The following is a 20,126-nucleotide window of genomic DNA, read 5'->3' as shown; positions in this document are numbered from 1 at the left end:
CCCTCATAGGGAGCCGACATACTACAACTTCAATTGAGGCAAATATGTCCAGCGGTGCCGATGGAAACATGAAAGTCAGATGCTGCGATACCTGTTATTCATGGGATCCTCATAGAAGTACGTGAATAAAGTGGTGAACTAGGAAACGAACAACCGCGAAAATGCCGGTGAGGAGTTATCACAAATCCGTGCTCCCTTGGCCATGCAAGCCGAAATTCATTTAAAAAGCTCATTTAGAAAAAGGGACTTGGTGTGTTTCTTAGCACGTTTGGGCAGAAAAACGCCCCTATGCCGCTAGCGCCCTTGCAAAGTAAATAGGATTCAATGGCCAACGTCAAGTGACGCCATGGTATGTCCGTAACTCGTGTTCCCTTGGCACGTGAGGACGACATTGTTCTATTGCTTTTAGAATTCTAGAGTTGAAACTGCACCTTCGTGTTTATTCAGTGATAGGAGCAGAAATAGCGCCTAAAGAAAGTCTCAATTTCCAGTCTCTTTTTTTTCAGTCCCAGATCTAAATCCAATGCGAATCACGATTCCCGTTTTACCCCTCATGACCCGTTAAAACATGTCATGATGGATAATAGATTAGTTAAGTCGCCTTGAGATTAAGGTCTAACTTGAAATTTGTCTACGGGAAAATCTTTAACTCCCTCCCCCCGTAAAATAATATCAAATAGTGGGTCTCTTAGACACCCTTGAGCCCACAAATAAGGAATCGAATGAATCCACCACTTTATCGTTGCAGGATACGGCTATCGTTCACACGAATAATACGACGATTACGGCGAATTCGCAACTCTCTACGGCGGAAAACGTTTCGATTACGGAACGAAAAAGTTGCGAATTCATCCGATTCCGTAATCAAGTAGGCAGGGCCTTAAAAACATCTTGAAAACGTTATAACTGTGGTATTTGAATCTTGCGGCGACCCTTTGGAGTCCGCCCTGGTGGCTCAATAGAGATTGATTTTTGATTATTTTAGGATTCCCCTTGGCCTTTGACTTGTTTTAGTGTTCAAAGCAGATGGAGCTTACTACTTGTAATTTTATAGGGTTCATAGTCCAACAATCACCTGATATTATTACAGGACAGTTGCTGCCGCCCACGGCCGAAGGTCCACTTTCGGTTCTCAATAGACGTGCTATTTGTAGACAAAACTATAAAGCATAAGCTAGATTACTCTGGCATGTAGCCAAATGACAATAAACGTCCCGCGGAGATACTGCAAAGGCATAAAAAGGTCTTTGTTCTTTCGGGTGTGGTCAGATCATTATCAGAGAACTCCCCCCCCCACCACCCCCCCCCCCTTGAAAAATGAGGTCCACTTTTCCAGATTCCGCATTGTCGCCGTCCAATCAGATATCAAATAATTGGTTTGTGAGACGCCCTAAAGAGAAAAGCAGGCTGAGGTAGGCGGAGTCAAAATGATTGCCAGCACCAGCAGGTATAAATCTACATGCATTCTTGCCCTGTGCAGATTGGGCGTCAGAGGTTTCGAAGAAGCATCGACAGCATCACATACAAAGAAAATGGCCGACAAAGTAAGTTGCACAATATCAGGGAACGATTACAATGTTGGATATCCAAGATGTCTATGTCTTCGTTCACTTTTACTTGTACAGGATATTCCCTCTAATTTGGCTGAAATGTGACTTGTTTGCGACGCGCAAATTGTCCAGAAAAAAAATTGGCCAGACATGTAATGCACTCTGAAATTTATTCTGTCTCATACATTTCAGCCGTTTTGTTCAAATACACGATAGTCGAACGGTGGCCAACACACAAGATAGTTGGAACCCTCTCCAATTCTATGAACTATCATGGCCGTTTGGTTCGCAGTGTGCGCACATAGATAAATGAAAATTAAAAACTTTAGCTTCCAAATCCTACAGTTTGTTGCTCGTGTTGTTTTGGTTTTGATGAGAGATGCAGTGGTACCGATAGTTTGATTCTGTGAAAACATCTTCGAAAACATTTTCGCCGTTTCTTGTAGTAAAAACCCAATACCATCACCCAGTTTGGAATTGGCTCTTCGGCCAATTTAACTACTGCCAAAGTCTTCTGTTTTGTGGTTTTGTGATTAGCACTTTTTGATTATTGACTGAGGCTTAGTTCAAACATCGTATTATCCATGAGCCGTACTTAATGCAAGTGCATGTAAATGAATCAAGTCGATTGTTTCATCTTCATTTGCATGCATTTGCATTGACTATACGGCTCATGGATAATACGACGTTTGGACTTGCTTGATAGATTTTAGAAATAGGCTAAACTGCAGAATACCCGTCCACTTATTTGCATTTTTCTTATATTTACTGCCTCGTTCTATAGAAATCGAGGTGTGAAGTCTCATTGTTAACTCTTTGTGGACGGGTATCTGCAGTTGCTCCTAGAAATATTCGACAACGTTATCCATTGTGGTTTTCTAATGGCACGGCTAGCGACCAGTCCGAAATACCTCTATTCATATGGAAGCCCGAATATAGCGAGCTGAAGGTATTATTACGGAATGGCGGTGTATTGACACTAAATTGAGGATTGACGCATTATGAACCAATAAAATCCTAAAAAGCAGATTGAAATACTTGTAATAAATAAATGACAGGTGTACAATGCCTGGTCAAAAAATGCGAATACGAATTTCTATGAATTTCGTTAAAAAGAAGAAATTCCCCTTCTTCTGTCTGATTTTACATACCCTGGGTAATTTATTCTTGTGCAACCTCTTGCCCCTCTTACGCAAGTTGCCTTACGATGTGGACTTAGCTTGGGGCGTAAATTCGGGGATGGATCTTTGTAGGCAAGTGTGCATTTATTTTTTCAAAGATTGCGAGGACGATTTTGGCGTAAAATAAAGGTTCACCAATCGCGAAGTTTGACAGCCAACAATTCGTGTGCTTCAAGCTGGAGTATTGTTAGGTGTTACAGTGAATTTAGAAAAAAAAATTTATATATTTATATTTTTATATTTATATTTTTAACATTTGTTTCCATTTAACTTGCATGAAAAAAAATAACTTGATTTCCAAGAAGAGCGAATCTAGCGGAATCTGATAAAGCATAGTTGTATAAATAAAATCTGCAAAATTTACTAAAATCGCGCCGTTCGCGCGAGGCACGAGCTTCAAGCTTCAAAAACAATTTCCCTCCTTGAAAAAAGCTAATCCTTGTAGCCATGTTTACATCAGCCAAGACCAAGCTGTGATAGTCTAGCCCATTGACTCCTGGCTTTTTTGGAGCTGAATTTAGAAAAAACAGACTGAAAACAGATACCTCCCCCCCTATTCTGAGTTTTATACAGCCCGTCAAAGTCAAACACAGCTGCACCTAGTCAGCGGTATCCAAGCTTTCCAGCAGTGCTTTGCGGTCCCCACTTTTAATCCCTCGTCGATGTGCTGAAGCCAGCACAAGTTGATGGTTGCTTGTATTTTTCATCAAAAATACAGCTATGAGCATATTAGGAGAGTGTCTCAGGACATCATGAAGTCTTTTGGGGCATAATTGAGTGCTTTGCTTATGGATATTTGCAAGCAAAGGTGGATTCATGATGATTTTTTCTTGTTTGGCTTTGCCCGGATGAGAAAATAATTTTCTAATGAATCACCACAGCTCTCCTAAATGGTGTCTTTTCTGAAACCAAATTGATTCCAAAATTGTTTACACTGCTATTCTGGGTCTGTATGGCCTGGAATTGATTTGTTTGGCTTCGGGGTGAAAAGACTTATAAAAAACCATCTGACTTTGGGGAGAAGAGTGTTGACTGGCCCTCCCCTCGTGAATTTTCCCCTGTGTCTCCCAGAATGCTTTGCAATACGTAAACATATTTTCGTGGTTGTACAATCCTTCAAGGAATGGGCATTGTGTTTTGAGGCCAAGGAAATGTACCTGGAGGATCAGAATAAAGGTATCTATTTGTGTCTTGAGCTGTGTTTGCTGATCTCTCTCCCTTGTGTGGTATTTTGAGCGTTTTATTGAGAGGGGTGATTCTGCTTTTCTCTCCTTGTTCGATTTGAGATTTGTCAAAGAACCTGTGCTATTATTTGGCTTAAGAGTAGATGCCAACACCTTGGTTGGATGCATATCTGCAAGACCATTTATCCCTTAGACTGATGCCTGAGTATCTTCATCTTGTTGTGTTTATTTTGAATTTATGAATTTTTTGGGTTGTGGGTACTTCCCAAAGCCGGTACAGGCCGGTTCAGGGGTCAATGTGTTTAACAGCGATGAGAGGTCGAATAATCACGGTCGGAAAATGCCATTTACCTTTGGGCCTCTAACTGAGGAGCGTCTTGAAAGCTTGTGGTATTTCTATCAAGCGGTGACAGGTCAAACATCACGGTCGGAATATGCCTTTGACCATTTGGCCTCCAACTCCCAGAGTAGCGTCTTGAAAGCTTGTGGTAATTCTATCAAGCGGTGAGAAGTCGAATAATCACAGCCGGATAATGCCTTTTACCTTTGGGCCTCTAACTGAGGGGCGTCTTGAAACCTTTTGTGGTATTTCTATCAAGCGGCGATCCTTGCGGGAACTCGCTCAATAGAGATTTCCGTTTTTCTGTTTTTACGTTATGTGGGATTCTCGTATGCATCAAGTTTTCTGCTCCAACAGTTAAGGATATCTCATTTTTACAGTGGTACAGTGGTGATTTTTGTAACACTGAGGCTACATCTTGAGGGTTTATTTTTCGTTTAAAGTACAGCTGGAGTGATGTCATATTGCTGTCATCGTACTAGATTTGCGGCTTGATATTGACACCATAGGTGTTGGTAAAACACTTGTATCCTTGAGTCTGGTAAGTATGATAAAGCACTGCCTAGTTGAGGATTTAAAATAAGCGACAAAACTTAATAAAGAAGCGGTCGCGATTTATGCTACATCGCCGATAGAGCGTGATTAGCGCAGCTCACAGATCACCGAAAATCTAAGCTCCAAAATCAAACTAGAGGTATAGTTCCAACAAAAGCTAGGGTGCATGCGGCCGGCTACGATTTTGTAGGAGTTATTTATGTGGAGGAGTTTCTGTTCTTCAATGTTTGATGCATCTACAGGAAAGCAAATGTTTGACACGAGGTCCTCGATCACCAGAGTACACACATCGCTAAGCACATGCTTTTTGTTAAACAAAGGAATCTATTAAGAATCTATTAGAAATTCAAGGGCTTTTGGTCGCTCTAAAACTAAGTGGTTTCGAAGGCCGGGACGATCAAGCGGGGAAGACGACTCAAATAAAAACAAGGAAAGCGCAGGAAAATAATTCAAAATGGCGGGAGTCCGTAAGCACCTAAATCTATTGTTATTATATGGGTTTCTTACATTTCAAAGTAACGAGCACGAATAGTGTAAGGAAAAGGTCGCCGTGCTGCATGAGATTTGCGCGCTGTCGACGAGAACGCGGTCACCTTTTGGATTCTTAGAAGCAGGGAGTTGAGTAGGAAGCGAGGGGGCAGAGGTGAGGGGGAGATTCGGAGGAAAAAAAGTTTATTATGTGTGCTATTGTATCCTATTTGTTGGATCCAATTAATGAAGTCCTGATACAAACTGTAGGTACCTAAGAGCTTTAGGGATACGTATATCGCACTATATTTTACGCTATCTCGAGCTATCTATCTTGGTGAATCCAATTAATAGAGTCCTGGTACTTAGTACCTGAGAGCGTTAGGGATGTGCTACGTTTTTACTTACTCTATATCCTAAAGTATTGGTTCTTGCTTGCCTGAGAGCGTTAGGGGTATATCAATGCTATGCTATCCTATTTGGTGGATCCAATTAGTAAAGTCCTGCTACTTTAGTTGCCTGAGAGCTTTAGGGATATGCCACGTTTTTCCTTATCATATATCCTATTTGGTGGACCCAATTTATAGAGTCCTGGTACTTGCGTACCTGAGAGCTTTAGGAATATATCAATGCTATGCTATCCTGTTTGGTGGATCCAATTAATAGAGTCCTGGTACTTAGTACCTGAGAGCTTCAGGGATGTGCTACGTTTTTACTTACTCTATATCCCAAAGTCTTGGTTCTTGCTTACCTGAGAGCTTTAGGGGTATATCAATGCTATGCTATCCTATTTGGTGGATCCAATTAGTAAAGTCCTGGTACTTTAGTTGCCTGAGAGCTTTAGGGATATGCCACGTTTTTCCTTATCATATATCCTATTTGGTGGACCCAATTTATAGAGTCCTGGTACTTGCGTACCTGAAGTCCTGTACATTGATACCTGGGAGCCCAAGGCACTCCGACCATGACCCCTCTCCTCTACTCCCCTCATCTCAATTATGGCCTTGGTCGCGATCTTTCACGCCACCCCTTTTTAAACTACGCAAGTATTCTATATTTTTTTGCCATAAAATAAAACAAAATAATTGCGTTTTCCCGAATAATCATGCACGCGATGTCTGGATATTTGGCTCGTCTTGGGGACTCATATCGGCCATTTTAGCGATTGAATCTTATTTCTTTAATACGATGCGCGCTGCTTACCCACATCTATGACTCCCGCAAAAAGATTTGATCAAATATCTAAAATCTAAAGTTAACATAACCGAAAATGAAAACCCGCCGCATATGGCTGGAATACTAGGTAATTTGAGGCACCTTTATTATTGTCATTCTTCTGACAGGTAATTGGGATTAGCGGATCGAAGTGTTACCTGGAATGCCGAGCCTACGACGCTCCCATTGGAGATCGATGCTCAAAAAGCATCGATCTCCACAGGGGCCGGGGTAAAAAATTCCGTTGCTAAGAGCGTGCGACTCGTTATGGCTTTCATTCACTTTAGGACTGATCAGCATGGCAGAGCCGTTGTGTAGCTATTAAAGCCCATTTTAACATGCGAAGAGAAGTATATGAGAATTTTTTTTTTCAGGGAGACGTATCCATCGATTATATCATAAAAAACTGCGCCGCTTTCAAAAATGGCGGCTGCCCTTACAAGGACGAGCGTCTGAAAGGCTCGGCTGGCAAATGCCCCATGTTCCGCGACAGCAAAGGGAACTTCATTTGCCCTTTTAAGGAGCGCGCTGATAACACATACGAATTGCGTGCTTTGATGCTGGAGATGAAGGAGAGGTGTCCCGCGAAAGCCGATCACTCCAGGTTCTTCCAGGTTAGGAAGTTTGTACAACTTTGTCCTCGTAGTAGCGGGTCCAGGCGGGGTCAAGGGGCGGCTTATGCGAACACCTCTTCAGACCAGAATTTAAAAGAATCCAAGGGAGCTCGAACTCACAAATCCATCTAGCGTCAAATGCTTTCCCCCCAACCCCCCAATGCTTCCCCCCCCAAATCCCCACATCTTTCCATTCGATTTGGCTCCGGTAATGAATTTCAAGTAATCTTGATCTGCACACTTATAGAAGTATCCTGTGGAAAAAGGGATAGTCTACAACACTTGCGCATAATCTCGCTTCCTGATTGGTTGTTAGCTATGAGCATGCTCGAGGATCCAGCGTACTTTGCGGGCGCTCCCAAAGGTCACTTTTGTGGTAGTGGACCTTTGGGAGCGCCCGCAAATTACGATGGATCCTCGAGCATGGTTTGCGAGTATTTGTGTCTTGGTTGCCGTCGTCCTTGATAGAATATTTCTTATGATAAGGGGGGAGGAGGGGGGGGGGCGCAGACTTGTCAATTTTCCATTAACATTGATTTCTTCTTATCTTGGTCAGGCTCTGATGAAAATCAACGAGAAAACGGCCAAGAAAATTGGTCATTGTCCCTACCACCAGAAGGGCTGCAAAGTCAATAACATCCCTGTCTTTGACCACTCAGTTGCAAAGTGAGCTGAACAACAAAGCAAAAGGACCAAACAATTGACCTCACGTAAACATGGACTGGCCTTGGACTGTTTTTATTTTGTTTTAAGTTTCCTTATTGAATGGGACTGTTGCAACTCTTATGAATCTTTAGTTTTGTGTGTAGTCACGTCTGCTTGTGTGGACTCAGGCTGTTTTGTGAGTAAAATAAGCAGGGTCTCAGAGCATGTACGTAACGTTGATTGGTATTTTTATTGGAATAAAAGCATTCATATATTACTGTACTATACGCCTTACTGGGGGGGGGGGGGGGGGGGAATGGCCCCACAAGTGGGTGGGAGGGAAGAAATGGCCCGGGGAGGAGGTTCAAGGAATAAGGGGGGGAGGGGTACCTGTGTTTGACATATATACTTTTAATATAATAATAATAATACAGATTTATAAAGCGCCTTTCTCCTATAGATCCAAGGCGCTTTACAGTTTTAATATTATGTTAAAATAATAATTAAAAATTCATAACAATATATATCAAATAGATAATAAAAAGCCGCAATAAAAAGCAGCAATAAAAAAATTTAGTTATGATACATAACTAAGATCATGAGAATCAATTGTCGGAGACGCGTTTAAAAAGGAAGGTCTTGATCTTGGATTTAAACATACTAAATTATTTACAATTCCGGAGTTCTAGTGGGAGGGAGTTCCATATAGCTGGTGCACTCACGGAAAAGGCTTTAGAGTCGTAGGTCTTAAGTTTAAAAGAGGGCTGCCTAAAAGAGACTTATTTGAAGAACGAAGACTGCGCTTTGGTTTATAAGGAGTTAAAAGGTATTTCATATAGTCTGGAGCGGTTTCATTTAGGGATTTAAAGAAGGGGTTTAAAATCTATTCTTTCTCTGATGGGTAGCCAGTGTAAGGTACGCAGAACAGGAGAGATGTGATCGTATTTGCGTGTTCCTGTAAGAAGTCGCGCCGCAGAATTCTGAACATATTATAGTTATAGAGATTTGCTTTCGATCAAGGCCAGTGGGAAGAGAGTTACAATTATCTAGTTTAGAAGAAATAAAAGCGTGTATAAGAATCTCGCAGTGATTAAAGGAAATAAACTTTCTAATTTTCGCAATATTTCGAAGATGGAAAAAGGAGGATTGGCCTATTGAAGTTACTTGTTTGTCCATGGTCAAAGTGTTATCGAACCATACACCTATGTTTTTTGCATTCTTTGAAGAGGAAATGTTGGAATTTGGAATATGAACCAAAAGGAAGTTCAAACTGTTCTAAAACATGAAAGCGGTTCTCAAAAAGGAAAACATGCGTAATTTTGGGCAAAAATGCAAGATAAAGTTTTCGGGCCCGAGAATTCTCGGGTGTTTCGAGAAACGGGCGCCAGGTGAGAGTTTTTTTAAGTTTAAAGCGTATATTATGCAAGAGCGCTACTCCACCACCTCTTCTCCCAACACGGGGCAGGTGATGTAGAAAGAAACCCGAGGGACAGATGTCATTCACAGTAAGTTGGTCATTAATGTCATCATTTAGCCAAGTCTCAGTTATTGCTAAGATATCAATGTTGTTATCTACAATAAAGTCTTTGATTATAAAAGATTTGCTCTTTACCGACCTTGCATTCAGTAAACAGAGCCTCGTGTTTCCGGAACAAGAGTTAACAAGTATGGGATCCCTTTTGATATTGATCAGGTTTGATGGACTGCGAACAGGAGGACTGAAACGCGGGTACAAATGACATGGATTTGTGTATTTGTTGGATATTAACACAGGTATTGCAGAAATAGGTTTAGGATGTGATTTTGTATTGAGTGGGATGTCAGGGGAGAGTGGCAAGGTTGTCTAGGAGAGTGAACCTCAGTCTTTGTTTCGGGACCAGACCAGTTGTTGTAATTCACGGGTCGTTTAAACCTTGTTGTCTTTCCTTCAAATACAACAGAACAACCCTTATACAGACGAAGGTCAAGTTGACCCCTCTGAGGACATTTTTACTCAAGGCATGAAATTATCTGAGACACAACTATTCAGTCTTGACAGGTTGTATTCACTCTCAAGAGTTGCGGGCGAAGAGTGTTTAGGCAAAGTACAAGAAAAATAATTGTGAGGGAATGTTTGTGAAACATTTTTAAGATTAAGAAAATTGTAGATTTTTTGTTTATTTTGGCAAATAATGTTTATCAATATAAATATATCAATAAAAATGACTAAGTACTTTATGAGTTTATTATATTCTATTTTGTTTTATTTAGATATTTTTTAAATTATGAATAAATGTTTATTCTTTTTATTAAACAATCAATGTTGTGTTTTGGACATTTAGTTGTATTTGTATTTAAGATTGTATTTGTATAACTTTTATGAGAAACTTAATAATATAAAAATATATGGTTTTAGCGGTAATATTCTTTATCTTTTCCTTACTTGTATGGTAGCAAGTGAAATGCAATTGTAAACGAGCGTCTGATTAGCGTTGCACACACAAGAGACAAAAACAATTAAAATTTACTTATACTATGTTCTAAGTAAATATATTCAATTTAATTGAGATTCTAATATTCTATAAAAATAAAAATAGCTCAAATGATTTCTGAAGTAGGAGTACAGGAGTACTTTTTTATCTGAGTACATATAAAAATGATACAAACATGTAAAAAATGTATAATATCGTCTTTTATCAAGCAATCGATTTATTCATGTACCGCTCGCAACACCATTTAGGAACATGTAAAACCCCGGCGTTCATGTAAGAACAAAACATTCAATAGTTCTAGTTAGGGGTAGATGCAAGGCGCGATAGCCATTCAATGGTCCTATTTAGGGGTAGATGCAAGGCGCGAAAGCCATTCAATGGTCCTATTTAGGGGTAGATGCAAGGCGCGATAGCCATTCAATGGTCCTAGTTAGGGGTAGATGCAAGGCGCGATAGCCATTCAATGGTCCTAGTTAGGGGTAGATACAAGGCGCGATAGCCATTCAATGGTCCTATTTAGGGGTAGATGCAAGGCGCGATAACCATTCAATGGTCCTATTTAGGGGTAGATGCAAGGCGCGATACCCATTCAATGGTCCTATTTAGGGGTAGATGCAAGGCGCGATAGCCATTCAATGGTCCTATTTAGGGGTAAATGCAAGGCGCGATAGCCATTCAATGGTCCTATTTAGAGGTAGATGCAAGGCGCGATAATTCAATGGTCCTAGTTAGGGGTAGATGCAAGGCGCGATAACCATTCAATGGTCCTATTTAGGGGTAGATGCAAGGCGCGATAGCCATTCAATGGTCTTTTTTAAGGCTCGATAACCATTCAATGGTCATGGCGAAAAAAGAACCTTCACGCCAAGTGCTCAATTCTAAACTCGTTTGCTTGAAAATTACAGAGTTCATATTTCTGAAAAAAAACGACTTCAGCAAAAACAGACAGTTGTTCTTGCAGCGCAAAACGAGCCGTACGGTCTCATTCAATATCATCGTGAGGAAAAAAAATTATACGTATTGTGTGAAAACAAAACATTACATAATGCCGTTTGTGCTCTACTAGCTACGCGTCTTCTTCTTTAGTGGTCTTGTACTCCTAGTTCGAATACTAGATGATGGTATTGCTTAAATTTGTGAATTGTGACTTATGCACCTAAAATCAAGAATTCAAATTGGTACTCTTTGATTTCACCCGTATAAACAATGGTAAGATTGTACAATGCAAGCGGTTATGCAACCCATTACAAAAGGCGTGATCTAAACAATGTTTAAAAAAAGGTGGATCGCGGGTATTAACTTGCGTCCCGGACGGACAACTTTTTTTGACGAAGCTCTTTGCGCCTATTAACTTGCGTCGCGGACGGACAACTTTTTTTGACGAAGCTCTTTTGCCCCAAGACGGCCTCCGATCTCTCTAATTTTGGCAGAGCATGCCCGGTAAGATATTGAAGCTTTGAAAGAGACTAAAATATTCTAAAGATTGTTTGTGCATTTCATAATAATTATATTATGGAATAGAAACTAAGGCTTATTAATCCATAAAACACGGTAGATATTTTCTTCATCCTCTTTTTGTGTAGCCCAATAGGTAAACGTTTTAGCGTATCTTTTTGAACAGCATCCGATGGCATTTTCTGCACAAGCAATGAATCAATTTCGCTTGAAAACGCGAGTTCTCAAAAACAAAAAATAGATTTTACCCCATTTTACTCTACAATGTACTAATTATCTAAAAAAATCTCAATATCTCAATAATTGAAATAATTAACTCAAAAGCCAAACCTTGGGATGCGCTTAACCGAAAGAAACAGTCTACAAAGTAAGATAATTGACAAAGTCACTGGACGTAAATTTAGTCAAACACGGCTGTTTAAAATATCCTTCTATATCTCGTCCATTAAGCTCTTTATAATTTTTCACATTCCAATAATCGCCTTGCAAAAGAAGAGCGAGTAATTCATCGCTACTGCCGAAAAAAACGTAAAACCTTCAGCAAGCGACTTCGCCGTTAGAATTTCTGCCTCTCCTGAACTTATGGCTAACTCCATGCCTCGATGTTTATGTCCCAAATGGGAATTCACTGTTCATATTGCACGCCCCGGGGTAGCTTTTGCGAAAAGCTCTGGGGACGCATTGAAACGCGATCACGTACCCACAAATGCTGAAAACAGGACTTGGAGACTTCACAAATAGGGACGCTATATGGATATTCTTTGAAAATATTATTGGGAAGCCTGTAAGCTTGGCTGGGTATTTGTACTTATGTGTCCCCGCCACGTTGCATATTAACTAATTGCATTGATTCATTATCACCTTCTTTGGCCGACTAAAAAAGAACAAATGGCTCATAAGTTCCACCCTAATCTAATATGCATTACCTTTTCTTCCGTTTTTGTATCTTTACCGACTCTGGTACAAAACTATTTGCAACAAATTTTGTTGTACACCATTTATAATTTAATTACTTCTTTATTTACTACAGTCAGTAATAGGTTATTTGGTGTTTGAGGTTACCTTTTTCGAGCAAGACGACAAGAGATGCCTATACTATGACAGTAAAGAGAATCTGCGAATCTGCTAATTCGTAGCAATGGGTCTCGTGGGAACAGTTAAGCTCCAGTCACCTGAGGGAAATAATCAACTTAAATTATCAATATGTCTTTCAAATACATCACATAAAAAAGGGCTAGCACGGCATCCTTAATTAAGACTATGACACAAAGTTGAGCCTGCAAGGATTAGTAGGAAAAGCATTAATATTTTCTTACTACAAAAATAAAATAAAGCCAATTTAGCAACTGACGGCGACATCTTCATCTCATCAAGGTTATTTGTAGGCTGAGATTTTCTTTTCTATTGTTATAAGCCCGCCATGGCGGTTAACAAAAGGGACACGGAGCCTATAAGTCACATCCTTTTGTTGCACTCGGCATTCTGCCTTGACTCCCTACAGAGACGTTAGACGGAATGATGATGCTGAAGTTGCTGATTCTGGCGTGTGTGCTTGTTGCTCTGAGTGACGCTAACCCCAAACTACACCTTGCTCGTTTGAAACGAACTGGTAAGTAAAGTTATTTTTGAATAACGTTTCAAACTCTCAACCCAGTACCCCTGGGGGGGACTCTCCAGAAAAGTAGACGGGGGTGCTCGACCTATCTTTTAGGGTATAAAATTCTTATCAACTGCTATCTCTTAGTGGGTGTTTTATGATTTTTTTCCGATTCTGCTATCTTTTAGGGGGTCTCACGCTAAATGGTGGCCCAATCGCTCGAAACGTATTTTACAATAAACCACAAGTCAACTGGTCGGTTGATACTTCCGGCTTAATTGTCGGTAAAATAACAATATGCTATTTAATGCTATCTCTTAGGATTAAAAACTCGTTCGACCACACCCAATGTGCTATCTATTAGGGGTAAGAATTGTTGTTGACCACGTCCTTAGTGCTATCTTAAGGTTAAAATTAATTTTGCTGTCGAGCACCCCCGTCTGTTTAAGTCCCCCTCCCCCCTGGGAGGGGGGGGGGGGGCAAGTACCGCAGAAAAACGTGACGAATGTCCACGATGGGACGGGATCCCTTTTTTAAAACAGAACAAGTTCCGCTTTTAGTTTAGCTTTAAATTTGATTTTTTGGGTCCCTTTATTTAGTGGCAGTCTCCCTACAGCGGCCGGGTCAATTTCGCGTCAGAATTAAAGTCAGCCTTAACTTTTTTCCTTCAAAAAAGGGTTTGGTCTACAACTAATCAAAATGGGATAGTTTTTTCGAAATATATATATATATATTTTTATTAAATAGAGACGTTGTTCATGTTTGGATGGGTGGAATTGGCAGTTTTCACTGAACTTCCACTATATTGGCAGATTCCCTGTCACTTAGAATAATAGAATAATGAAAAAAAAAAAGAAATTGATTATTTTTGTAAATAAGTCTTAGATAAGTCTTTAATGATTGATTTGGTATTATGCTATAAGAAACGGCTCAGCCTCGGCTAAAAATTAAAGGTTTGAAGTTCTTAAAACCTTTCACTTATATCAATCTAGCCAAAACAAAGCATAGATAAACTTTCAAATTCCTAAAAGGGAATTGAATTTGATTGAAATATGAATTATCTACAGATCTTTGAAAATTTTCCTGGCTGCACGAAAGATGATTGAATCGAGTGAATAATTTCAAGTTTTTTGGGGAAAAACTGAAACAACGTATTTTCCTTAAATCCTTTAAAATTCAGAGACGGCAATACCACAAAATATTGACGAATTGTTTTCTATTACAATGCTACCCACAATGAAAATATCGTTTTGTTGTAGGTTTGAAAAACAGCGCGCGCTCGTGAGAATGTCGCCATTCTTGATTGCGAATGCAGCGCGCGACAATGCAAAAGACAAAAAATATCTGCTAAATTTTGCAGATTTTTTTCCTGAAGTTAAATAATTATTTGACTACCAGGTTGAGATATAAAGATGACGGTAAAAGTTGTAACCACACAACGTTCTTCAGCAATAACTAAGAAGACATGAAGACGGGAACCGGTTTAGCGCGCGCATATGTTTTCTCATGTAATTTGGTTGACATCTCGATCTACGTCACAAATGATTGGACTCGGGCCTTTCAGTTCACCCCCCTTTTTTTAAGGTTGACCAAAATACCTCAATATTACAGATTTCAGATATTCGCGCGAACGCGATTTTTATAGGGTCCATTCGAACCACATACCATTTGAAAGTTGAAAATATAATAAAGGAAAAGGAGGCACACATACGCTTTGAATTCCGAATTGGTCTCTTGTTCCTAAAGCATCTCATTTTTCTCTATACGACTCGGCGTCCCTGCTTGACAGGGAAATGGGATTTTAACTAACAGAAGCGGATAAAAGGGAAACAGGTTTCGGAGGAAGCAGCTGGGTTGGTAAAAATGCGTTCAGACCACTTATAGGAGCCTGTGACAAGAATTGCTTGACTTTGTATTTTTAGTTTGCACCAAAGAAGACCCGTTTGAATGCACCCACTGGGCGGGGTTGGGGTTCTGTCTGCCATCATCTGAATATCACAACTTTGTGACGTCACGGTGTCCAGCAGCTTGTGTGAAATGCCAAGGTATGAAACACTACCACAGGTATCCCGAAAACACTTTTTCCACAGGTGCCCAACCATTTTTTCGTACGCTCGTGCCCGACAGTCTTAAAGAAATCAAGCACAGCGTCTACAGTTCTAGACTTTTCTGAAATGCTACAAATAAAAAAGTGGTGGGTCCTTATTAGAGCACATTGCTCAAATGCGTATCCAAAGGGGGGGGAGGGGTCCGTACCCCGGTTGACCCCTTCGTTGGCGGTTTTATGGTTAGTTTTATGTGTGTATTTGGAAAGAAGTAGTTTCTAGATGGATCTAGTGAGGTATTACCAGAGCTAAGGATGCCGATGTGAACTTAGTTGATCCGTGGTCAGTGAATTACTACTTTAGACCCCGCCCTGCGTTTTTTTCTAAGACGCCCCAGTTACCACAGCCATATGCAAAGTTTGACAAAAAGCTGTCATATGTTATATATCGAGATATGTCAGCTATCCATTACTATAATCAGTTTTTAGAGGTCAGTTCTTTTGATATTCCTGGGTCTTATTCAACCACTCCCTTGATCTATTATCTACTAATAAACAAAACTTGTTCTCCAAAGTTCTGCCCCCGGCCCCGCCTTCAAACATCGCAGGTTAGTTTGAGCGTTGGGCGACTTTTCTGATCGCATTGTGCCCTTCATTAAAGAGCACTCATTATCAGCCACGTCAATGATGTTTTCAAGTTTGTACTTGATATAGAAAGACAAATCATGTGGGAAAATATCAAAACAACTATCTAATATTTCATTTACTAAACATATCGTAATTGCGTCCCCGAATCAGCCGGTGGAAATGTAGCTTTTTCACGTACGTTTGGATGCTTTGCTAAGCTGACAAAATGGTGGCTGATAAATACTCTAACTTTAAATTGCATGTGTTACAGTTGACGCAACACAATGCTTGGCTGCCCACAATCACAAGCGAGCGCTCCATGGAACGGCTGGGCTTTCTTGGAATGCACAGATGGCCGAAGAAGCTGCCAAATACGCGAAGAAGCTTGCTGAAGACAACAAAGACACGACGAGAGTGAGCCTTAACCACGCTTCCACGTCCGACGGAGAGAACCTGTATTATTCAGGGACTTCATCGGGTCATACCGCGAGATGCACAGACGCTGTTTCCGCATGGTAAATACAACTTTTCCTTGACAATGACTATTGTGTTTACTATATCTGGCATATCTAGCATTGTTTGTCGTGTCATAGCAGTTATTTTTCTGCTTCCATGCATACACCCCTCTGTAACAGCCAGACGAAACCCGACCCGACGTAAATTTTCGGCCTATCCGACGAGCTTTTAGCCTCCCCGGCACCAGATGAAATTTCTAAATCAACCCGAACAGTTTCTTTCTTACTCGACGGGTAAGTTGAGTGTGACCGGCGGTAAATAAAAGTTAACTGACCCTGTAGAAATTTCAAGCCCGGTGAGTTCAGAAAAAGAAAATTTAGCTTTGGCCGGGTCTGTTACAGGGGGGGGGGGGGGGGGGGGGGTGTATTGCATAGCCTTTTATGAAATGCCCACGCTAGTATACAGTGGCAACAATATGCCGCACATGCAATTGAGTCTTATAGGAATTTGGAATTGAGCATATCTGCTCAACATATTTGAAATTTTACTACTTCAGGGCCGTAGGAAGGGGTGGGGCACTGGGGGCACGAGCTCCCCAATATTTTTAAAAATTATAAAAAAATGACCCGTAAGGAAGTGGCTTTGCCCCCATTGTTTTCTTGATGTTTCTGTATCGTGCCCCCCCCCCCCCCCCCCCCCCCCCAATAATCCGAGGCCTGCTACGGCTATGTATTAAAAAGAAAGAAACAAAAACAGAAGGACGTAACTGCCTGTGTTACAATATGCGATGATGGCGTGCCTAGATTATCCAGTTAATTATTGTTGACTGAAATTTCTTTTTTTAGGTATAACGAAATTAAAGACTACGATTACAATGATTATACCAACCACCCAGGAGCAATGATTGGGCATTTCACACAGGTAATATCAGCGGAGGCGCCTGGGTTTAACACCGCTACCGCTAAAAATGAATACAAACAGTATGAAAATGACATAATGTATAATACCGCTTTTCTCGTTTTTCTCGATTTATACATGTAACGCTTGATTGATGAACGTTGTGGGTCGTGTCGCGTGACAGGTAAAAATACATATAGCCTCAGTAGAAGCAAAAGTGACTCAAGCGAAAAAAGAGCATTCGAGAATCGCTATTTAAAAAAAGCCTGCATTGCAGCATTTCTCTTTTTCAGTAAACGAACACTGCAAGCACCCCTAAAATACGGCTTAATTTTGCAAACTTAAGAAGCACACTAGCATACACACATTGGCACCAGTCGGGCCAAGACGGGACGCTAGCACAGTCTATTACCCGTGCAGTTCGGCAACCATGGACAGCTGTTTCGTCCTTATTAGGACTCGTCAGCATGGCATAGCCGGTTTGCCTCAGTTAAACTTCATCGGCAAAAAAAACTGCAGGGCGACTTCGACTCGAACGAAGTGCTTTAAACCACAGCTTAGATCCATGTGGGATCTAGAGCTGCGACCGGGCTAGCGTGATGCCAATTGTGCGGATCACGCATGCGACCTTTGCTAGTCTAAAACTCCGTCGGATAGCCAAACTATCCTTGCGAGTATGTATACATAAATGTGAACTTAAGAAGCACACTAGCATACACACATTGGCACCAGTCGGGCCAAGACGGGACGCTAGCACAGTCTATTACCCGTGCAGTTCGGCAACCATGGACAGCTGTTTCGTCCTTATTAGGACTCGTCAGCATGGCATAGCCGGTTTGCCTCAGTTAAACTTCATCGGCAAAAAAAACTGCAGGGCGACTTCGACTCGAACGAAGTGCTTTAAACCACAGCTTAGATCCATGTGGGATCTAGAGCTGCGACCGGGCTAGCGTGATGCCAATTGTGCGGATCACGCATGCGACCTTTGCTAGTCTAAAACTCCGTCGGATAGCCAAACTATCCTTGCGAGTATGTATACATAAATGTGAACTTAAGAAGCACACTAGCATACACACATTGGCACCAGTCGGGCCAAGACGGGACGCTAGCACAGTCTATTACCCGTGCAGTTCGGCAACCATGGACAGCTGTTTCGTCCTTATTAGGACTCGTCAGCATGGCATAGCCGGTTTGCCTCAGTTAAACTTCATCGGCAAAAAAAACTGCAGGGCGACTTCGACTCGAACGAAGTGCTTTAAACCACAGCTTAGATCCATGTGGGATCTAGAGCTGCGACCGGGCTAGCGTGATGCCAATTGTGCGGATCACGCATGCGACCTTTGCTAGTCTAAAACTCCGTCGGATAGCCAAACTATCCTTGCGAGTATGTATACATAAATGTGAACTTAAGAAGCACACTAGCATACACACATTGGCACCAGTCGGGCCAAGACGGGACGCTAGCACAGTCTATTACCCGTGCAGTTCGGCAACCATGGACAGCTGTTTCGTCCTTATTAGGACTCGTCAGCATGGCATAGCCGGTTTGCCTCAGTTAAACTTCATCGGCAAAAAAAACTGCAGGGCGACTTCGACTCGAACGAAGTGCTTTAAACCACAGCTTAGATCCATGTGGGATCTAGAGCTGCGACCGGGCTAGCGTGATGCCAATTGTGCGGATCACGCATGCGACCTTTGCTAGTCTAAAACTCCGTCGGATAGCCAAACTATCCTTGCGAGTATGTATACATAAATGTGAACTTAAGAAGCACACTAGCATACACACATTGGCACCAGTCGGGCCAAGACGGGACGCTAGCACAGTCTATTACCCGTGCAGTTCGGCAACCATGGACAGCTGTTTCGTCCTTATTAGGACTCGTCAGCATGGCATAGCCGGTTCTAAAGTTCACATTTTTAATTTTGCAAACACTTTTCGGGGGACCATTCGCTACCTCTATGATTGTCACGCCAGGTTGCCATGATTGTCACGTCAGGTTGTCATCATAGTGACGCCAGGTTGTCATCATTGTCACGCCAGGTTGTCATCATTGTCACGCTAGGTTGTCCTGATTGTCACGTCAGGTTACCATGATTGTCAAGCCAGGTTGCATGATTGTCACGCCAGGTTGTCATCATTGTCACGCCAGGTTGTCATCATTGTCAAGCCAGGTTGTCATCATTGTCACAAAAGGCTGTCATCATTGACACGCCAGGTTGTCATCATTGTCACGCCATGTTGCCATAATTGTCACGCCAGGTTGCCATGATTGTCACGTAAGGTTGCCATGATTGTCACGTCAGGTTGCCATGATTGTCACCCGTCAGGTCGCCATGATTGTCACGCCAGGTTGCCATCATTGTCACTCCAGGTTGTCATAATTGTCACGTCAGGTTGCCATGATTGTCACGTCAGATTGCCATGATTGTCACGGAATTGTTTATTCGAGGCAAGAACTCGTCATCCCTCTAACTCTTCTCACGCGTGTTGCAGGTTGTATGGAAGGGCTCTACTCAGGTGGGTGTCGGCGCCGCCAAGGTAAAGGTCAACGGTATGACTCGCACCTTCATCGTGGCGCGATACCGAGCAGCCGGGAACATAAGAGGTCAGCGGTATTACGACGCCAACGTACTTCCTCTGGCCTAGATGTAACAGTTGTCGTAAACTTCTATTATTTCTGAAAATAAAAAGTAGAACTTACCCCGAATAAAATGAGCATGTGTTAAGTGAACGTCTCTTATTTTTCTGAAAAGGTTAAAGAAAAAACATCAATGGACATCTGATCTCCTCTCTCGGTTTTTCCAAGGAGCTTCGATCGATATTTGT

The 20,126-nt window shown here is 41.5% G+C and overlaps 2 protein-coding genes and 1 long non-coding RNA gene across 4 annotated transcripts; all 3 read left to right on the top strand.

Annotated features, from left to right (window-relative positions):
- Window positions 1-1,317: 1,317 nt before the first annotated feature.
- Window positions 1,318-8,026, top strand: LOC125560982. Its single transcript, XM_048723706.1, has 4 exons — window positions 1,318-1,412; window positions 1,481-1,544; window positions 6,868-7,107; window positions 7,664-8,026. The coding sequence occupies exons 1-4, from the start codon at window positions 1,318-1,320 to the stop codon at window positions 7,775-7,777; spliced, it is 513 nt and encodes a 170-aa protein (XP_048579663.1). The 3' UTR covers window positions 7,778-8,026.
- Window positions 8,027-8,127: 101 nt separating this feature from the next.
- Window positions 8,128-10,319, top strand: LOC125561047. Its single transcript, XR_007307057.1, has 2 exons — window positions 8,128-9,525; window positions 9,693-10,319. It is a non-coding gene; the product is annotated as an uncharacterized LOC125561047 (long non-coding RNA).
- Window positions 10,320-11,528: 1,209 nt separating this feature from the next.
- Window positions 11,529-20,026, top strand: LOC5516760 (pathogenesis-related protein PRB1-3). 2 transcript variants are annotated; one of them, XM_001636800.3, is made up of 7 exons: window positions 11,529-11,663; window positions 13,180-13,287; window positions 15,198-15,320; window positions 15,895-15,927; window positions 16,218-16,461; window positions 17,248-17,323; window positions 19,794-20,026. In XM_001636800.3, exons 1-7 carry the CDS (start codon window positions 11,657-11,659, stop codon window positions 19,944-19,946), a joined length of 744 nt encoding a protein of 247 aa, XP_001636850.3. In that variant the 5' UTR covers window positions 11,529-11,656; the 3' UTR covers window positions 19,947-20,026. The 2 variants fall into 2 exon arrangements, with proteins under 2 accessions (XP_001636850.3, XP_032242513.2); XM_032386622.2 differs by having other exon boundaries at window positions 11,530-11,663; window positions 13,093-13,287.
- The last annotated feature ends 100 nt before the right edge of the window (window positions 20,027-20,126 follow it).

Source organism: Nematostella vectensis, chromosome 2 (assembly GCF_932526225.1).
Source record: "Nematostella vectensis chromosome 2, jaNemVect1.1, whole genome shotgun sequence".
Lineage (NCBI taxonomy): Eukaryota > Metazoa > Cnidaria > Anthozoa > Actiniaria > Edwardsiidae > Nematostella > Nematostella vectensis.
The sequence above is the reverse complement of the archived record's forward strand: the minus strand, read 5'-3'. Positions and strand labels throughout refer to the sequence as shown.

Excerpts from the sequence above, each read along its gene's own strand:
- LOC125560982 (XM_048723706.1), top strand. The coding sequence starts at position 1,318 with ATGAGGTCCACTTTTCCAGATTCCGCATTGTCGCCGTCCAATCAGATA. Across the intron at positions 1,413-1,480 it reads AAAGAGAAAAGCAGGCTGAG|ATTGGGCGTCAGAGGTTTCG; the intron begins GTAGGCGGAGTC and ends TGCCCTGTGCAG. Across the intron at positions 1,545-6,867 it reads CAAAGAAAATGGCCGACAAA|GGAGACGTATCCATCGATTA; the intron begins GTAAGTTGCACA and ends TTTTTTTTTCAG.
- LOC5516760 (XM_001636800.3), top strand. Across the intron at positions 15,321-15,894 it reads AGCTTGTGTGAAATGCCAAG|TTCTGCCCCCGGCCCCGCCT; the intron begins GTATGAAACACT and ends TGTTCTCCAAAG. Across the intron at positions 16,462-17,247 it reads ACAGACGCTGTTTCCGCATG|GTATAACGAAATTAAAGACT; the intron begins GTAAATACAACT and ends TTCTTTTTTTAG.